This window comes from Apaloderma vittatum, unplaced genomic scaffold (assembly GCF_000703405.1).
Source record: "Apaloderma vittatum isolate BGI_N311 unplaced genomic scaffold, ASM70340v1 scaffold2144, whole genome shotgun sequence".
NCBI classification, from domain to species: domain Eukaryota; kingdom Metazoa; phylum Chordata; class Aves; order Trogoniformes; family Trogonidae; genus Apaloderma; species Apaloderma vittatum.
Window position 1 is genome coordinate 24281 of NW_009713056.1, and position 21031 is coordinate 45311.

The 21031-nt window shown below is 38.8% G+C and overlaps 1 protein-coding gene across 1 annotated transcript in view; it reads right to left on the reverse strand.

Annotated features, from left to right (window-relative positions):
* The window catches only part of LOC104268240 (chromosome unknown open reading frame, human C15orf27), a gene marked incomplete at its 3' end in the record, with an annotated part of 42414 nt that extends 22259 nt beyond the window's left edge, over positions 1–20155 (reverse strand). The window contains exons 1-4 of the mRNA XM_009868214.1: positions 20142–20155; positions 17730–17918; positions 6205–6359; positions 800–873 (exon numbers count right to left, since the gene is read on the reverse strand). Coding sequence (XP_009866516.1) covers positions 800–873; positions 6205–6359; positions 17730–17918; positions 20142–20155 — 432 coding nt within the window. The remainder of the gene's footprint in view (positions 1–799; positions 874–6204; positions 6360–17729; positions 17919–20141) is intronic.
* Positions 20156–21031: the final 876 nt, after the last annotated feature.

A 21031-nucleotide genomic window follows, 5' to 3' on the forward strand; every position in this document is an offset into this window, starting at 1 on the left:
CAAGCTGTCTTCCAACTTAACAAACAGAAAACATTTGTTTTGGTTGTTTTGGTTTTTTGGGTTTTTTTTCTGTGACAAGTAACACCTTAGAGTTGAAAAAAAATATAGTCTTACAAATATTTTGGGATATTTCAGGAATAATTTAAATAGCTCAATATCAATGACTTATTTTTGGAATAAAGCTGAAAACTATAACAGACTATCTCAATTTGGTGACTCGTTTTTATCATGACTACAACTCTTTCCAATCCATGCATTCATAAAATTTTTTGCAAAGAAATTCACCATTTGCTTCATTCTCTTACTGCGTCTATATACAGTCACCTGGAACTTCTAAACTATCTACATAAACTGTGAGAGGAGATAATTCTATTCTTAAAACAGATCTTTTTGTAAAAAACCCCCTGTGGATCTTCATTCCCAAAGTATGTATTTTCTTGCTATACCTTATATCCAGTGACATCAGTAAGATTTCTGTGAGAACAAATGAACGAAACTAGTCCTATCCTGTGCCTCTGATTCAGAGATGACTATTTATTTTTGTGGTTTTCCAGCTGCAATTTGTAAAAAAAAGTATCTTTCATGTTTCTTTGTCAATTCTAGGCAATTGACAAACAGCACTAATCTAAACGCATTTTTTTTTAGTTTTCTGAGTAGGAGAGACAACTGTTAACTTTTTTTTTCTTAAAGTACACCATGCTACATTTATTCAGCCAAACTACTGTTAAACTCTTGCTAATTCCAGTGACAGCATAAATACACAGGTCTGTATGTGGTGAAAGATTTTGATTATACGTACCTCTGAAAAGAAAACAGACAGGATGACTAGGCTGATCCAGTGAATTACTCCTGCAAACTGTGAAGCACTTGAAACTGCAATTAACACAATACAACGAAGCATCATTATAGTAGCAGAATGCAACTTTAATATAATTATACTGCTACAACTTAAATATGGGTAAAGCTTGTTTTCTTAAATTGCAATGGTAGTACGAGAAAGAGAATGAGATGTAATGGGACATGGAACTCCAGCCCTGTCAGCTGCTCACCCTAATTCAGGCCAGCACGTTAGCAGCCACAGCAGTTTATCACAGCTTTTACAGACAAGACTGCTAGTAAGCAATGACATACATGTTTTAGGTCTTTAATGCTCTGTCACTGCTCCATGCTCTCACTCCATGCACTGCTTTAGTACGAGATGTGTGACCTAAAAATCCAGAGTTAGAATTCCGTAAAGAAACAGAATGCTCTATTATCCCCACATTACTCCTTGTATTCATTCTCTGACAGTTCAGCTCAGAAGATCAGTAATTGTCTGGAATGGGTGATTAAAAAAAAAAGTGCTCAAGCTGGGCTTCAAAATACATGTCTACCATCTCAATAATCTAGGTAGGCAGACTTTTGTACAGCTCTCTGGATGTGCCATGAACAGTCATGACCGGCTCAGGATCCCTTTCCTCTGAATGAAGTTTGACTCTGGGGAAACCATAGTGAGAGACAGAACAGAAAGAACCAACGTCACTGTTAATAAGATCAAATCTTCACATATTAATTTTAAGGAGTTTGTGAAATATCAGCAATTCTAATTTGTACAATAAATATCTAGTTTAAGTAATCGGTTGAGACACACAAATTCCTTTGTAATCACCCGTTTTAGAAAGACAGTGACCATTAAAATCACTTATGCTCACTTCACTTAAAACTCCTCCACGAAAAAAAGTCTGTAAAGAGTAAGTTAAAATGGTAATTTTTGGAAGTCTGGAATCTACACACTTAACTTTTCATACAAGTTCCCTTCATGCATGTAGATTGTTGAGGTAGTTATTCCACTTTCAGAGTGGAATGGCTTTGAACAAAAGTCCTTTCAGGAACTGACTGGCAGGAACACTCAGGAAAGCTTATCTGAATTCATTAAAAGTACGATTTTACTGAGTACTAAAGCCTTGCATGGACACTCACTCGCATTAAATCAGGATTTAATTTCATTCAATGCATTTTGCTTCTATGCAAAATGAAGTAAACTCAGACAAATGAGTTTGCTGCAAGACTAAAGAAGCGCTGTGATACGGACTGTCTTTATCAGCTTAAATAAATCTCTTCAAATCTGAAACATTCTTTAATAAACGAGTTGAACAGAAATTCTGTCATCAAAGTTCCCTCCCATTGCTGACAAAACAAAGCACAAAGGTGAAAGGGTCCATTAACTGAAGTGCTGGCAACTCCTTCTCTGAAGGTCACATGCTCTTAAATTTGGAATAAGGGAACGAAGGGAAAAAATTTTCTTCAGGGTATTTGTGAGTCTACCATTCCTGCCCCAGACAGATTAAAATTGTCTGTGTGGTCTTGCAGGTTCACAGAATTTCTGTGTAACAGCATAGTTTAAGGCAATTGACAACTGTATGCACAGGTACGCAAAACTGGCAGAATCAACTAAGTCCCAAGATCATGCACTAAGTATAGCATTTAATTTTAAAATTGTAACTGATTAAAATGGGAAGACAAGGGAAGTAGAGTAACAAGAAATCAGGATAAAAAGAAAATGGTTAGTATGAGTTGTCACTAGAACTCACGGCTGAGGTTCATTTGGGGTTTGATGAGAAAGGGTTTGCTGTACTGCAGCAGAGGAACTACTTAAAGAAGAAAGAAATGTGAAAAATGTAATATATTTAATTTCCCCAAGACATTGTCTTTATAGGGTGGCATAAAGAACAAGAAATGGAAACCTTTTGTAAGCTATTTCTCTAACAGCTGTCACTAACATACATGTCTCCAGCTGCCCCTTAGTGGACAAAAAAGATACAGGAACCACGAATTTGGAAAGAAAAATCAATTTCTCATGTGGTATTAACTGTAGCAGAGTACTGGTCACGCTGCCAGACAGTGTGCAATTACATTGCCAGTAAAATAGTAAATTTGAAAAAGTATTCCAAGCAAGAAACTTTTGTACAAGATCTGAATCACTAGCCCGTACACTGAATTTGGATTTGCCTCTTCCAAAACATCCCCTTTCAAAAATGCAGTGAAACGCTACAATGGGAGAAGGGTCTTCTCCAAGAGGTGCTCACTGTTGCTCTGTGGTGGTTCAGAGACATCTCTGGAATTCAGTTTGAGCACCTAAGCTAGTCAGCTTCTACTTGGATCTGGAACAGAATTTCACATTTGTTGAACTCGTAAACCCTTTTCCCTCCAATTATAGCTAAAAGCCAAAAAGCTCTGCTTTATTTCACATTTTTCTTGCCTGATGCTATGGGGAAGAAGTAAATGCAAATCCAAATCCTTTATAGTCACACAGCACACAGTTCAGTATAAAAGGCCGAGTACAGCCAACCTCACTCTACTCTCTCCCCTTTGCCTCTCTTTCACAGCTCCTCAGAATGTCTGTCCAGGAGGAGAGGGATGAGGAGCACACCCTGGCAAACCCCGAGTGGCCATTACAGAAGCTTGTACTACCAGCGCTTGCTTTCAGGGGATGCTGTTCTTCACCGTGATTTCCTGGCAGATGCAAACAACACTGCTTCTGCGAGAAGCAGCCAGCAGACGCTCATTGCAGGGTTCGGGCAAGCCCTGAACCCCTTCTTACCAAGGAAGGCACTGCTGCACCGCACTGCTTATACTGACAGGGCCCTGATCCAGCAACCAAATGGTCAGGATTGGAGCTTTTCAGCTTTGCAGTTTTCAGGAAAGCCCGATGCCTTTTACAGACACACTTGCTGCACTGGATTGCAGAAGGAGGGCAATACCAAGGTTGTTTCCTGAGATGCTTTCTCCCCAGACTACTGAAGATGAGGGTGGAACAGCATGGTCTGTATTTCTGAGTGGGGGCTGGAACCTGCCATGACCCTCTTTTTTTCTGAAATGAAGTGCAAGTGGCTTAATATATACCTATTTCTGCATTTGCAAAACATCCCAAGGTACTGAGACGTTAATTTGTTAATGCATGTGAAGAGCTCTGAAGGACTAAAAAAAGATCTATTATGTGTCCCCTGCTTTCAGAGTTTCTACTTCTGGCACAAATATGCTTTGTGCTAAAATACCCTAAAAGGTCTCTGCCCTTTTCATGTGTGTGACCTACACATTTGCAAACGTGGTCTCCATCACTGACACTGACAGACTCGTGTATGGGACAAGTGCACAATGCAGCCAAAGACTGTGCAAAAACTATGAGAGGAAAATGATCCTCTCAAAATGTCACAGTCAAAGAAAACACCAATTATTATGGTGTGTTTTTTTTTAAAAAAGGAGGCTTCCTAAGTAATTTCAGTCTATAATGTAGATTAGCAGTTGTTATTATGAACAAAATTGGCAGTCATGTGCTGCACCATATCCTAATGCATTGGTTGTTTTCATACAGAATAAGAAATCATTTAAAACTGTAATTACATTTTTGGAAAACATAATTGTGTCCTAATGTTTTTGTAAAACCTTAGTGTAAGTGACATACAATCCTCATATGACACAACTGCAATACTTAAATAAAGCAGTCTCACCAAGACAGCATTTATTTGATTTAAAAACAAAAGCAAGAAGACTGATGGGTTGATTCACTAGTTAAAATGCAAAGTAGCAACTTTGAGTGGAATGGGTTCCTTCTCAGGTGCTGAGAAAATCCATACAGGCAGGGGCTGCCTTTGAACAGGGAAATCATCTGGCTCCACCAAACACCTATAGGTCACGCAGAAGGTATAAGCTGCAGACTTTTTAAGACTATCACACACACTAAACACCTAGAGAAAGAATAATTCCTAAAATAAAGCTTTCTTTGGTAGATTCTTCAGAAAATAAACGGTAAGAAAGCAGGTGCTACGAGAGAAGAGCCTCCAAAACTCTATTAAAAATCTCAGACAAATCAACAGAAACAGTTTTTAAACTCTTTGGCTTTTGAGGTAACAATTCTCTACATAAACAGAAAGATGTGGCACCTCAACAAATACTACTGAAAGCTGCCTCCTAATTCAATTTTTAAGGACTTACGCCCACAATTAGCAATCCTCACACTTTTTGAAAGCAACAGACTTGTTCAAAATCTGTGCTTCCTCATCCAGAACGCTAAATCACCACAGCCCACAGAAAATAACTGTAACACAGTGGTCACGCTGAGAACAGTGTGTGCAGTACAGACAGATAGGGATATAAATGGTGGGCAACAGTGTGGAAAGACAGCTTAGTCATTTATTCGTCTTAAAGGGTTTATGAAATGGCAGCAGTTATCAATAAAGTCCTCTAAAGTAGTCTTAATAAAACTGTAATACGTAAATCTTTACAGTGAAATTTAACTCCACTAACATCAGTTGGCAAAACACAAAAATAAAAGGACTTCAACAGAAAAAAAGTTGATTTGCTCAGTTTAAAGTTGCCCTAGGAGATACTAGACCATGACTCTTTCGTGCTACATATTCTTGCATTTATGGGATTGTCTGAATCCCGCTGCTGCAATTTCAACATATGTGAGATTGTACAGAGATGCTAGAGATGTTCCTCAACATTTAGCATAGGAAAAAATGTAGCTGGTATTTCTGTTCATGTCAGCTTTGTGCCATAAAAGAAAAAAAAAAATGAAAAAAAGAGGAATGGAGGAAAAGAGCAGTAGAAAAAAAAAAGATGAATTAGGAAGCAAAATAACAGCATTAAAATTTCCATTGTGGAACCTGCGTAGAGTGAATTCAGACAAAGCAAAATTCTACTCAAGCTATTATTTGACTCCCAGTGTATTAGCGAAGTAGAATGAAAATCTGTATCATTTCAGTGTATTACAAGATAGAAAACCATAATTTCAATTTCTACCCACCTCAGTAGAAGTAAATTAGTAACAGATAGTGCTAAATATCCTAGCAAGTTCATAATTTCTGTCCATCCACATGCAGGTGAAAAGTATCAGAGATTAATGAGGCACAAATGATCTTCCTTCTGTGTGTATGGAGCATGCCTACAAAGGACAGACCTCTTCAAGTACTAATGACAGTATATACAGATCCCTGCATGTACACTCTGCTTGTATCCTTTGAAAATTTGTCCTATATTGTATTTGGTCAGACTGACTTCACTATACCAGGATTCCACAAAAATATATTTCTTACCTAGCCTAGTAATCATTTAAATGAGAGAAAAAAAAATCCCCACCATCCTCCCCTCTTCAAAAACCTCCCAGCAAGTTAAGCCTTTATTTCATCAAAAATTTTTTTTAAAAATAATAATCCTCCTACTCACACTGGAGAAGCTTTATATCTATTAGGAGTTCCAGAGTCAGAAGAATCACCACCAATACTACACAGGCTACCAGGAAACTGTTGAGACTTGCACTGAGCAAAAATACCTGCCACACAGCTGCTCGTCTCCCACAGCACGGTTTTAGCCAGTTAGATCTAAGGAAATAAAATTAAGAGGAAAAACAAGAAAAGAATAGAAGAAGTAGTGAAAAAGGAAGAGAGCTAAAGAGCAGTAAACTCAAAATAACAAGTTCTGCTGTTAGGGATACACTCAGCAATAACACAGACTTTGCAAAACTCTTTTACTGGTTTCTCTTCACAAAAACTTCACCCTTGGGATCTTGTGCTTCTCTCCAACCCTCTGGAGCATACTTTCAATGCACCAAGTAACACTACCCTAACAATCGTATATACTCTTCTACATTCTTCCTGTCTTACTATGTAATTTTATTTTGACATACATGTGAGTACCAAGGCATTGCAGGACTCTGTTATCAGGTTAGAAGCAAGTGAGGTGTTTTAAGAATTCCTCAACTATTGAATTTCCCGGTTGTGCATCCTTATCCTGGGTGATAGTATGAAACAAATGAGTCAAGAGCTACCAAATTTGGTTTGCAACAATCAGTCCATGACATCATGGGAAGAAGCAACAGGAATCTGGAAACATCAAAGCAGCAGCACAGTGACTCTACAGCTACGCCTTTACTAGCAGATGTACGCAGCCTGGCAGAGTCAAGCTGCTGACCAAGGTTTTCCGGCTCCTCTAGCTGTCTAACTCTCACCAATTTGTTTGTGGACCAGGCCAAAAAGGACTTTCCCAGAGTTTTCACCCTGGTTTGGAGGAGAAAGAAGGTTTAGGCAACATCAAGGGAGCTGTGAGGAGGCTGCGAGGACCAGAACTCTGGAAGGAAGTTTAGGCATCAGGAAATGTTGCACTAGTATTGTCCTAATGCAGATAGACATTTTCAAGCAGGTTGTTAAAAAAAAAAAAAATTTTTTTCTTTTGAAAGTAGTTGTATTAGGGATAACAGTAGCATGGACTTCAGAAGCATAAAGCCCATCCTGATAATTTTTTTCTCCTAAAATCCCCCCATAGTCTCACTTTGGTACAGTACTATATAAATCCTCATCATAAGTGTTTTGTAATGTTCTTGTACTGGCCCACCTCTGAAAGTTCTGATCCTTGTCTGACATGTCATATTTTCAAAGCACTGTAAATACACATTAGCTAATAAGAAGCTGATGTGATTTATTAATGAGGGTTTAAGAAGCTGCAAACAGAGAAGTGTGGTGCAGTAGCCACGCTGTCTGTACTAAGATATCACAGGAATGAGAGGTATACAAGAAGATACCATGGTACTGATCAATTCCAAATAAACAGCTCTAGACTCAATAACTCCCATTCCAACGTTATAATCAAACACTTGAAAAAATATCACAAAACATTCCCTGACATAGCCACATTCAAAAATGAGGGAGAAAGTGACGTTAGGCACAGCTCAGAGACTTGACACTTTCAAGCAGCTTCTCAGAATTAAGCACATCAACTAAATACTTGTACTCCGACTGCCTGATTACCTGACCGTAAAAGATCTTCTCAATTGACTCTTGAAACTTCAGAGAAGATTTGACAAGTGTAACTATCAGGAACTTGCCCTTAATTTAACTTTGTTATGGCTCTTGCCTGAATAGAGAATGAACTAGATTTTAAATACATATTTTTAAAATATAAGGGGAAAAAAAAAAGCACTGGGATAGGGCCTTTTAGCAAACTTGATCTTTTAAAGGGTTTTATTTTACATCATCTCAAAACAGGATAATCTGTCTTTACTGTAACTGTAATTTTGGAGTTTAGCATTTGGAGGAGGGTTTTTTTTAGATATTTCTAAAAATAATGCTAGAGAATGTCCCTGATTAAATAGAACAGTTTTTAGTTCTGTTCTCTTCCTACATTATCTTCCCTTTCCCAAAAAGACAAGCTTTGCCAGCATTTTAATACTGCATGGTAGTTTTTCCTCTTCCCTATTCTCAAAATGATCAGCAGAGGGCCTAAGCACATTCCTTTAAAAGCTCTTTCTAGTCCAGACTTTTAAATATACCAAATGAACCAGTAACAATAAATCAGCTGTGACACTCAGCACACATTACATATAACCACAATAATCATTATTCAAGCTAATCATTATTTATAGAACGTGGAGTTATTCTGTCTGCGCAGTACTACAATTCCACTGATTCCAAAAAGCTTCTGAACAAAACTAGTAGTTTACAATTTGAAAAGCAATCAAATGAAGAGGTCAAGGGCAGACCAGTTACACCTATATATCACCTATAAAAATTAATTTCAAAGACATAAAAGTTCTGAAAATTTAAGCACTAAAAAAGCACCTCCGGTTTCGTATCTCAATTTATTACACCAAGGTACACTTGTTCAACACTTGTCCTGTGGATGCCTAGTAATTAGCATCTTCACACACCTGCCTAGCAGACCTCTTCTCAGACCTCCTCCAAGTCCTCTGAATCCACTGACATTAACAATCATATTGTGCTCTAAAAGGAGCACTGGGTGGTTTCTTTCCTGGGTGTTGCCTAGCTAGCTCATTCCCTGCTACTTCTATACTCCTGTGTAGTAGAGTCCTGATTTTGCCTTGGGCTATTAGTTTTTTGTTGGTTTTTTTTGTTTTGCTTGTTTCCTTGTTTTTAAAAACTTTTTACCACTTATAAAGGATGGACATAAATAAGAAAAGGAACTCTAATGCAACTAGAAATGTATTTGTTGACATGCTAGCCATGCTGGCACCTCATACATATATTCCCTCATCTCCTTTGGCCCTGTAACCTGTCTTAGAGTCATATCTCTCCCTTATCCATGTGCAATCTCCCATCCGTTCTACAGATGAGAAATCTGATATTTGAGAAAAAAAAAAACCCTGCCAGAATTAGTGTGGGTATAAACTTACCTTCCAAATCGTGGCCATTTCCCCCGCAATACTGCAAAACTACACTAAGTTCAAAGCTCAGATTAGAAATTCAGCTACACAGACCTTTCAAAAAAAAGAACTTACACAGCTCATAACTTTATGAAGAGATTGTATGCTAACCATATACAAGTAAAACACCTTTCTTCCTCACTCCAGACAAAAAGAAAGAAAATTTTAAAAGTGTAGTATTTTGTTCAGAGAACAAGCACAATTTCTTTCAACAGTCTGTGTTGTCTGCAGGTGCCATACACTGAGTGGATACAAGTAAAGTATGACTTTGGACACCTCAACTGTGTGACTTCAAAGAGGTTCGTTAGGTACCTCAGTTACTCTATCTCTACAACAGAAACATTCTTACAACACCAGGGTGAAGTAAATAATGTACTACCATAGAAATTTCTTGGTTGATGGTGACACAGGGCTGTAAATTTTTGTTATCAGACATCAGAATATATTTAGTGGAATTTTACCACGGGTAATTCTTTTTAAAGATACTTTCACACATGGCTTAGTGGAAAACCAATCTGTTATCATCACTGCTAGTTTTATTAATAAACAGCTTAGAAAAAAGAACATAAGGCAAAACTGGGAAAGGTTTAACATATTTATTTCGTAAGGAACCACTACAAACAATTTGTTCAAGCTGTTAGCAGCTGTCACTGTTTCTATTTTCTGGTCTTGCAAACAAATACCCCCAAAATCTGCATTACATCCTACCCTGTTTTGTTGGGTTTTTTTCTTCTCTCTTTTGGCTAAAGAGCAAGTGTTTACATCTCACAAGATGGCCATGATCAGAAAACAGAAGGATGGATGAGATCCAAATCACCCTCTGAAGGAGGAGAAAAGCTATGGTCAGGAAGTGACAGGAACACAGATCGGCTAAGTAACAACACAAAATCTGGCCGAGACAAAACAGACAGCAGAGCCTCACAGCAGGCTACACCGAGCAGCTGGAGGCCTTGTGCAACTCCAAGGAACAGCTAGAGCTCTGCACCCCTTTCCTGGACTTCTCCTACAAGCTTAATTTAACTACAGAAGTTTAACTATTGGAAGCACCCTCATCCTTTTCTTCCCTAAAAGTTTTACCATTCCGAATGCCATGACATTTCTTAAACAACTGATGCAAAGCTCTGTGGCTCAAACGGCAAGAAAGATTCCTGCAGTTTTCTGCCTAAACTCACGCATGGCCAGTTTATACATCCTTGCTCTTGTGCCAGTGTTGTTCTATAGCTTGATTAGTTCTTTTCCCTCACTGGTATTTTGTTCATGATGCATTTAAACACCGCAACAGCATCCGCTCATGTAATTTAATTAAAGCCCGTGCTTTCTGTGAAACAGACACTCAGCTTCTGTAACTGTCCTAGCAGTCCCTTCTGCATACGAACACAGGCAGCTAGGGTGGTACATAGTATTTTGGAATAGGTTTAATTACATGAATGCATCCCAGCTCTACTTGAAGTTCTTCATGCTTCTGGGATCATTTGTCCCTTCTTTGTAGGTGTCTGTCACACTGTTTGCTCACAGACACCCTGTGATTACCTGGTATATTACCCCTCTCATTACAAAACTGCTTAGTATGCTTTTTCTTTTTACGCTAAGGTCTTTATCGAAATATTAATATCATGCTCAAAAACAACCTTTAAGAAACATAAGAACAGCCCTGGTAGGTCAGAACTAGAACGGCTTAGTATCCCGTCTCCAGTAGTGGCCATGAGCTGCTATCTCAAGATGAATAAAAACACAGCAAACATATATTACTTTCCTTGAAAACTCTCACAGCCTCCAACTATTTTCAACTCGGTGTTGTTCAAACTTGTTGTTTCTTGGACTGTACTTGGTAACCTTCCATGAATTTCGCTTCCAAAACCTCCCCTTCGAGGGTAGATAAGCTATTAGCGGCCACACATCTTTCAGAACGCAGTTCCACACATGTACTGCCCTCTCTTTGCAAGGAGTGACCTCTTTTTGTTTCCTCCAAACTGGCCCTTAATCTATTAATGTACCCTAGCATCTGTATTGGGAACTACCGGGGGTGTTAAACCTTTTTTTAACCTCTCCATGCCACAGATATTGTAATCTAAATCAAATCTAACGTCAGCCTTCTCTTCCCCAGATTGAAGAGTCCTATCTTACACAATATTCTCTAATGGAAGGTGTAATCATATCTTTGAACAGTTTTCCTTTGAATCTTTTCCAGTTCTTTTATATGTACACAGGCAAAGCTCAGATAATACAGCGAGGGACAACAATGGCCTCTCTCTTACTCTCTACTGCTTTTCCTAATGAATCTGATTTGCTTTTAGAGAGCTGCTCAGCATTTAGCTGACCTTTTCATGGACTCTCCTTCCAGACTAGTATTCCTCTTTTCCATACTCCTCCTTGTTCTACTGCTTATCCTTCTTTTAAATTTCTGCACCAAGTCTAGATCTTCTACAACTTAATTAATTCCAATGTTAAGACAGATAAATTAGACCCCTGTCATTTCCACTCTCCAATAAAGAGCTTTACAGTGGTCTGTGGGCTACAACTACTACAGTTCTACCCACAAAAGGTACCTGGGAAAAGCAAGTTCTTTTGGAGAAATACAGGAAGATCTCCAAACCAAGAAAAAACCACCCACAACCAAACATGAAAATCACTGAGCTAGAAAATTAATTCCTTTTTTTTTTTTTTTTTTTTTTTTTTTTTTTTCAGTAGCACTCCTTCTTACCAATTGGTGTTACAGATAAAAGACATTAGAGGAACACAGAGGATTTTGGTACTAGGATAATGAGCTATTCTGGAAAACAACATTCACACAGATAAACACTTAAAGGAATCTTTACAGAAGTTTCTAAATCACTGAACATCCCCGTAGCATAGCCCAAAATTTCATGCATTCTCTAGGTGGTCACCTCACAGGTTCTGTTGTGCTGAATGCTCCTTTTCTGCTGCAGTGCAGGTCTTAGTCTTGGACCAGAGCACAGAGAATAGCATTGACAAAGTACTGCACAAAGAACAAATCAGCACTACAGTCTCATTCACTGTATTTTGCTGTTAAGATTTTGCATCACATCGTTCTGGACTCAGACCGTGGCTGGCAGCTAAAAATAAATTAAAAGTTACTCAGCGAGCTTGCTCGCAACATGAAATAGTTCTGCTCTCCTAAACCCTTGCGCTTTATCTTGAGCTCGGACCTCATTATTCATCATGTATCAACATCACGTGCTCCAAGACCTGCATAAGGTGCACAGAACTTTTCAGAAAAGTGACTGTTTTTTAATTATGCTGACGGATAAAGATGAGAAAAGCAGAAAACAGCAGAAATGACAGGGAGGCTGGATTAAATGATCTCTAAGGTCCCTTCCAGCCTAGGCCATTCTATGGTTCTATGAAATGTGAGAACTTGTTCCGTTCGAGTTCCTTCAGTTAAAGCACCTTTAAGCTTTGTAGAAAACACAAGTAAAATACCTCAGACAGATAAAAACTGGAAGATGAGCATGAAAAACAGAAATACTGGCATCTACTTGGTGCAATTACAAAAGACAGACTGAAGGAACAGACGTCCTTTCTCTCCCAGCATGGGTGAATACATTCATCAGTGAAGGCTTGCAACTGATTTAAAATGCAAAGCTTGTGACTCTTTCCTGTGTTAACTTCTGAATCTCTGTAAATCTCTGTTCCCTGTTCAGTTTTGGTTTCTCTTCCCTTCTCTCTCTTTATCCCTTCCTATAGTTTTCTTTTTTCAGATATTCCTGCTATTCAATGCACTTTCTAGCTATGAACAGATGATCATAAATTATTAAATTATGTTGGCATGACTATTTACAGCTAATGGCAAGTGCATCACATTAACCGTATGAACTCCCACTCTTTACAGCTGTTGATGTAAAACACGGTATTTGAAAGCACCTTCATGTTTCAGATTTGCTTAACATAAAAAAATACACGAGTTACAATCTAAAACAAATAAAAAAAATAATTTAAAGTTGGTGTTTCCCTCTTCCTTTACTTCCTATCCCCATGAAACACAGATCTTTATCAAGAGATAGGCTCACTGCCTAACTGCATATTCACAAAAAAAATACAGTCTGTTATGCAACTGTCTGTAAATTACTTTATAATTTATTGTGAATGATGCCTTCTAATTGGGACTTAAGGAAAACACAGAAAGGGAAGCTTCTTCTCTATACCTGCTGGTCTTCAGTGCACATATATCACCTTCTGCACGTGATCAATTTTCCAACTATTCCCCATAATTTTTGTTGTTCACTGATGCGAAATTAGAAGAGAAAGTATTTTTTGGAAAACAGAATACTTGATTGGGGAAAAAAAAAGAGATTAAGAGTGGCAATTAAAGCTAATGTTAACACTGAAAAATCTCCTTAGATTTCTGGGTGATTAGTCTCCTTAAAGAAATATTTACACATTCCTTTCATTCAAACTGAGTTCAGTGCAGACACAGCCTCTCCAATAAATTCACAAATGTGAAGAAGATTAGCAACTTAGCTGCTGCTTTTCGTACATGAGTATCACCTAATCCGTTACAGATATGTTAGAAGTGTACATCACATATTCTCCTTGGCATCCGAGGCACATTTTTTGGAATGAGTTTCTCATACACATGTCTCCAGCCTACACCTCAATCATTTCTACAACGTCCAATCATGGAGTACAGTGCATAGCAGCATTATCTAAGGATGACTCTAACAAGTCAAGTTAGAATCAAGATCAGTGGGACTAATAAATAATGAACACCACACTCGTATCAGTTCTGAGAACCAATTTCATTACAGTGCTACACAAGGTGGAAAAGATACACCTTTATAAATAGAGACCGGTATAGTCACATAAAACAATGTTTTAGTTACATACTGTTGGCATGTATCAGAATATTTCCTTTTTCTGAAGAACAAGACCCATAGTTCTGTTAACAGCATGCACATCAGACTCGGAGCAGCTAGGAACCAAGCCAGATGCAGGAATCTCTCCACATGCGGAGATCACAGGCATCTTATTCCTCTTCAGTGCAAGAAAGCAATGCCAGCCCAGTCACCTGATTTATAATGTGTAAGAATACTGGCAATGAGGATTCTATCCAACTGATCAACTTTCATCACGTAAATTTGAGTACACTCCCTGTCTGAGAAGTGTATCGAGGGAAAAGAATTTTTGCTCTACTCACACTGGAAGACAACACATTTTGTGTTTTGTGTTGAGGGTTTCTGAGGGAGCGGAAAGATTTTCTTGCCCGATTACCCTTTCACGACTTACAGGTATACTTCAGGGACGGGCTTAATGCACCATCTAATCTGCAGTCCTTTCTTTGTTGCTTAGCACAGAGATCAGCACTGTAAACTAAATTTCTGACAAAACCAGCTCAAACAGTCCACAAAATTCCTTCAGCATCACTGACAGATGGGAACTGACTGCCCTGAGCATTTGATATGATAGAACAAAGATCCATCAAACTGCAGAAAGTAAGATTTTCATTCCAGTACCTTTAAAGTCAGGGGAATGTCAGTTAACATATGGCCTGTCTAACAAAAGACACACTGTAATTTTCCTTTCTTTTTGCTTTCATTTTGCTTATTTCTTGAGGGAGGGGTAGCTAATCTGATGCCACTTGAGAGTTTCCAGGCACACAAAGAGCGCTGAGCTACAACCCACCTATTCCTGGTTGCCTATTAATATTGGGTTTACTGAAAGAAACATTCTCTCAGATGAAACGGACAGCTTCCCTAGTTAGGAACCCAGTTTAATTTGCCCTTGGACTTGGACTCTCAACACTTGGCCTTAAAGAAGGAAAGTTAGAGGAAAGCCTTGGAGTGCACACAACCAAACCATTAAATCAGAAGAGTCCTTTATTGTCCACTCATTCGTCTGCACTTTGATGTCTCTCCTGTTGCTCTGTGCATGGAGATAGAGACTTACTAGTGACAACAAACCGGGAACTAGGGATAGTGGACAATGATGTTGGAAATCACAAAGTCATGGGCAGCTGCAGCTTCTAACAAGCACCCAGCATTTTCCAAGCACAAGGACGTGCCAGACCTTCCTGCTGCACAACCTAGCAGTTAGACTCCAACTTGCCCAGCTCAGTTACATAGCTAGAACAAGAGCCATATGAATATATGCAGGTCATACAGGTTAGCACCTTTCCTGAAATTCTCAGGGAATAGTATACAGAGGGTAACACTTGGAGTCTGTGACAAAGGCAGACTGCCAGGGTGGGGACACCGAGTCCTACATCACCTTTTAGTACTCTCTGGTATGAGCAGTATCTTGCAGTATTTCCACCTGCACCCTGTATGGCAGCACTGGGCTAACAGCTTCACAGTACAAACATGGATGCTGGCAGAAACTACAGGGACTTAAACATTTTTTGCCACCTCCTGCTCCTGTGCTGCCCTTCCCCTATCACTCTGTTTACACAGAAGGCAGAATTAGCCATTAGTTCCTGTATCAAATTGAGCTGACCTACCCCATCCATCCCTTACTCAGGAGGAGGCCAGTCACGTTTAATAAAATGATGAGAAAGAAATTACACTACAGTCATAAAACTAGAGGTATTCCCAACCAAGCCATGAGGTGGTATGGGGACAGTATTTTACTTTTGCTCTTGGGCTTCTTGAGCTCAGCCCTGCTCCTAAATATCACAGGGCATCCGCTGCAATCGGTGCTTCTAAAAAGAAGTCATCATTCTCACAAGGCAGATGCAGTCCTGGGACTCAGCTGAACATACTCGGCAAAAATGTATTGAGATGTACAAACTTAGGGTCTGAATTTTCTTCAGAGAATCCACGCTACAGCTGGGATGTCTGGATGGCACCTGCTTATTTCCGCTCAGACTGATAAAGCCACAAAAGAAGTCTGTGCGAAGGAAGAGATCTCTGCTGAGGAAAAGAATGACAAGCCTATTTCCACACTTAAGGCTGCAAAGCTGCTCAAATAGATACAATGAGAGATCTGTGCACTTTGACACAGTGAAGGGTTGAGTTGCAAATCATAAAAAACTATAAAAATTCATATTTGAACTAAACTGGTATTTACTCAGCACTAAAATAGCCTGAGGGTTACACCTGCATACTCAAACTAATTTTCAAGTGCCTCTTTTGCTATGCAGGGTATTTTATGTTACAGTTGTACCATACTTACATAACCTACTTGAAATGTATTTCCCCTTGTTTGGAGTAACAACTTTCTGGAGACGTCTCATAAAATCCAATTTGGAAAGAAATTAAAGGCAAGAGCCTTCCCCACATACTGCTTCCTGACTGCCATACAGAATACCTGCTGTGCAGAGATCAAGCAGGTCTCTGCTGATTTCAGAGCACAAGTTAAAACACATTGAGCTGTTAATAAACGGAGGCATATATAAAGTCTTTTAACGTCTTCATCTATGAGAGCTCTGTCTGGCTTACTGTGATGTGCTTTTAGATGGATCTTACTGACAGTGGAGTATACATACGTTCAGTGTGACATGCAGTGGAACAGAAATCACAAAATCAGAGGGGTTAGCCACAAGCACTCACCTAATCGCTGTCCCAAGGGATGTTAAACTATAATGTTATCATTCCTGACAAATGCATCCCGGTAAAGTCATCCAGTGATGGCAATTCTATACCCCTCCTCCCCATACACACCAGTAGTCTACCCCAGCACTTCACTACCCTCACTGTTCTCTTCTTTGCTGCGATTCAAGCTTTTTACTTCTTGTCCTAAACATCATGGAGAGCGGTAACAGACTGTTCTCTTCCTCACTGAAGTCTCTTACAAGTTCCCCTGAAAAATCTCTTCACATGAAACACTAAGAGTTATTTCAATCAGTACTCCACAGAAGGTTTTCTGAGCCTCTGATCATTCTCACTGCCATCCTCTGGATTCTCTCCAGTTCATCCAAATCTTTCATAAAAAATTTAGTACAGCAGTCCACCTACAGCCACTTCAAGCCTGAATCAGGCATAAGGATGACTTCTAATGTCCTACAGGACAACAATGCTACATAATCTGACATTGGGTTTTGTTTGGGCAAATGTTATGAGCTGATTACAGTCTTTTATTCCAATAAAACTGGAGCAGTTGTTCTATGAAAACAAGAGTAGTATGTATATACATAATCAAAGACAACGTTCTCACATAAGCAAAGTACGCAATTCAAATTATTCTGCGAAAAGTACACAGTCTGTCCAGGAATCAGCAGTACTAAGTCATTACCTCTCAGTCAGGAGATGCACAGTTACGTACAAGAATCACAGTGGCCAGCTCTGTCATCCTGAAACCCTCCTGAAGCACCTTTCAGAAAGAGCTTTTACAGGCAACTCTGCTCATCTGACGGGCTAGGTGCTTGGTCTAGTTTTGCCTGACAGAAGGTTTCCCAACTGTAGTCAAACAGCAGCTATAAGCCACAAAATTATGAAGAGCCCCAAAGGAGCATTGATTAGTTATATTTAAAAAGTTTGAGGACAACTGGCTGCATTTCTGCAACTCAAGGTCTTCTTTTTTAGAGGCCACAAAATTCCTATAACCTAAAACTATAAAACAAAATTCTGTACTTTATACTTACCCCTCTCTTTGGTACTCTTCATCCAAATTTGACAAAAGCTGGGACCCAGCCACAGACAGATCAAGCGCAGCTAAAGGTAGATCTCGATAAGCAAAATTAACAAGCTGTACAGGGGCAATGCTTTTGGTCTCTTCTTCCACTTGTTGTGAAATTATCTCAACTTCTGAAACACCTCCTTCTACTGTAGGCCTGAAAATGTAATAAGCAAAATAAAAACCCCTCTTCTCTACATACACACATAAACAAACAAATAAATAAGCAAGTAAAAATAAGTTAGCAACAAGGACTTCACAGAATCCTAAAAAGCCAGCAACTTAAAAGGCTTTTGGAAGGTCACTGAGAGGACAGACCACATCTCTCCAAACTTGTTTTTCATAGATCCCATTGCCATCAACAGAAATCTCACAGACAAGGAAGAACAGAATTTCACCCTGCTCAATCAGCTTCAAAAGCACTAAATATAAATGGATGTGTTATAAACAAACAAACAAATATGGAAACAATGTATGAACTTGAAAGTAAAATATTTGTGCAAAACAGAAAGAAGGCATAGAACCATGCCAACTAACAACTCACTGCTTCACAAGTTAGATCAGTGAGCAAGGAACAGCTAAGCTTACTAATCATTGTATACAGATCAACTGTTATAAAACAGATGCAATTTGACCCCTCTTCCGCTGTAGGTCAATATTCACATAGTTTTGATGGATGGTGATTGTTTCATTCAACTAGAAAGGATCATTTTGTAACAGATCATTTCAAAATAATTCTGAAAGGAGAACACTGATTCAGAAGAATTATAGACTCCTCTGTAAAAGATTATCTTAGCTACCCTTACGTACGGCTTCCAAATCTGAACACGTATTCTTCTACTGGCCCACTAACCCTAATGGGAGCTCCATGCAGAGTCTGACTACATATGTCTTTCACATTTACAACAAGATACTACCTATCTAGAAACTCAGGCCTTGTCAGTCAGCATATTATCTAGTGCATGCAAAGGATGACTTCATTGTAGGAGACAGCCTGCATGTGAAGCCTCAGCAGGGATTGATCCTTTGCAGTAGCCAGTGAAAGCCGCTTGCTTCACTTGATTCAGAGTAGGTGCAAGCATGAACTTCTCCAGCTTTCATCCAGGGGAGCTTGTTAACTTCTGAAGAAACCTCAGGCTACTCGTTAGAAGTTTGCAACACCAGGTGTGAAGATACTCTTTTTTCCTTAAGGTTATAGTTAAAAAGTGTTTAGCAGCCAACTTCCTTCTGTTATTTGACTTACAAGAGTTGCACTGGTGATTTTGTTTTAAAGCTTATTAAAATATTCCAGCTATTCAAGTAACCTGAATAACAGTTCATTTTTTTTCCACAAAAAACCCCAAGTAATTTAGAAGAATTCTTAACTCAGTCATCTTGTAAGTTTAAGGATATGGGTGAAGGAATTAAAAATCTACAAGAAAGAGAAAGATTCTATTGGTCAGAGCTTCACCGTTAGACCAAGCCTTTTGGATGGAAAACATTATTTCTAAATTAAAAGGAATTAGTTTACCGGCTGCTGCCAGCGTTACACAGTAAAGTAATTTTAAAAATCGGAAAATGCTGTTAATTCTCAAGTACTTGGCAGGGAAAGGCCGAAACTGTGTCATCCTACAGCAGAAAGGTAAAAGGAAGTACTATTTGAACAACCTAAAGGTTTCCTTTATTTTAGTCTTTGTCTGACTAATAATGGAAAGTAATGAGACTCACTTCCAACTGCACTGAATTCCGCTGTAAACAATACGAATCAGAAGCCCTGAGGGAGGAGCTAATTTTAGCAGGAATTTTCTTTCTTTGATTTTCACCTTTAGTGCTATCCTGTGGACATTCACCCTTACAAGTCTAAGCTGGTTCAGTTTTGCACGAAAGAGCATACAGCGATCTAATTTCCAGTATTATAAAGGAAATGTGCTGGTGCAGCCTTCCTTCTCCCAACAGCATTTACTTTCTGTATTCTTACAGAATAAAAGACATTGTCTGATTTAATACTTCTTTACTGTGAGGGTGCCGGAGCCCTGCCTGGACGTGCTCCTGTGTGACCTGCTCTGGGTGATCCTGCTCTGGCAGGGGGGTTGGACTAGATGGTCTTCAGAGGTTCCTTCCAAGCCCTGACATTCTGTGAATCTGTGATTTGAATGAAAAGAAAAAAAACCCCAAACAACAGACCAGTGTTGCCAAACAGCTTTGGGACAGTTTACAGCACTCATGTTTTTTTTCTGCTAATTCACACTTTAGACAACTGAACAAATTCCACTACTCCCTCTCAAACTATCAACTTTTCCTTCCAGTGATCCTCTTGATGTCACAACATCATTCTGCTCCAGGTAGCAACCTATTCCCTTCTATTTACAATAAGTTATAACTATTCTCTTGCGGTACTTACTGAGGATTGGTCATGTTGGAGGATGAAATTGAATCAGCAGTGGTTCTAGTATTTAACTAAATCCAGCTGCTCTTCGGAGAAGTTCTAGCCATCCAAGATTAGGTCTCTGTGAGAAACAAACCAAAGTTACCTACAACACAGTCAAAAGAACTCCAAAGGGCTGCACTGACATTTGTTGTCATATTGCAAGTTTGTTTAATAATTTACTTCCTCCATAATTCCTTTTCAAAGTGTTCTTATTTCAGGTGAATTCCCCCATATTATGGAAGCTGTGAAGTTACAGTGCATTTAATCATACACATGGGGATCTGCTCACATACATACTTCTGTAAGAACACAGGTCTTGCTTTAAAAACCACTATATTGCTGAGAAAGATAGCCAAGATCAGAGGTGGAAGCAGATTTTCAAAGAAAGCTCATGGCTTTAGCACTGCAAATTCTACTGGAAGCAAACTCATTTGTTTTACTTGTTTGTTTTTTAATTTAATATATTTTATATAGATGAGCATTAGCTTTGTGACCAAGTTCAGGGTTTTGCTCTCCATTTTCCAATTTGAACTGTGTTCTTGACTCTCTTTACTACTTCAGAAAGTCTCTTCTAAGAATTAATTCCCATTGTCAGAAATTCTAGATGATCACGATGATATCTTGATCAACAAAACCCACTAACACATTTGGAACAAGCATCACATTTGCTTGTGGCAAAATCTCCATTAGTGTTGTGCCTGAACCAATGAATAGCAATCAGAATGAAAGGACAAGCTTGTGAGAATAAAACCAACTGAAACACAGGTTTTGGTAGCTGGAAAGATGGAAACTGAAGAATGCCATATAAGATACAAATATTCTTAGAAAAAGTTATCATGAGAGATTTTGTAAAGCTACTGTCA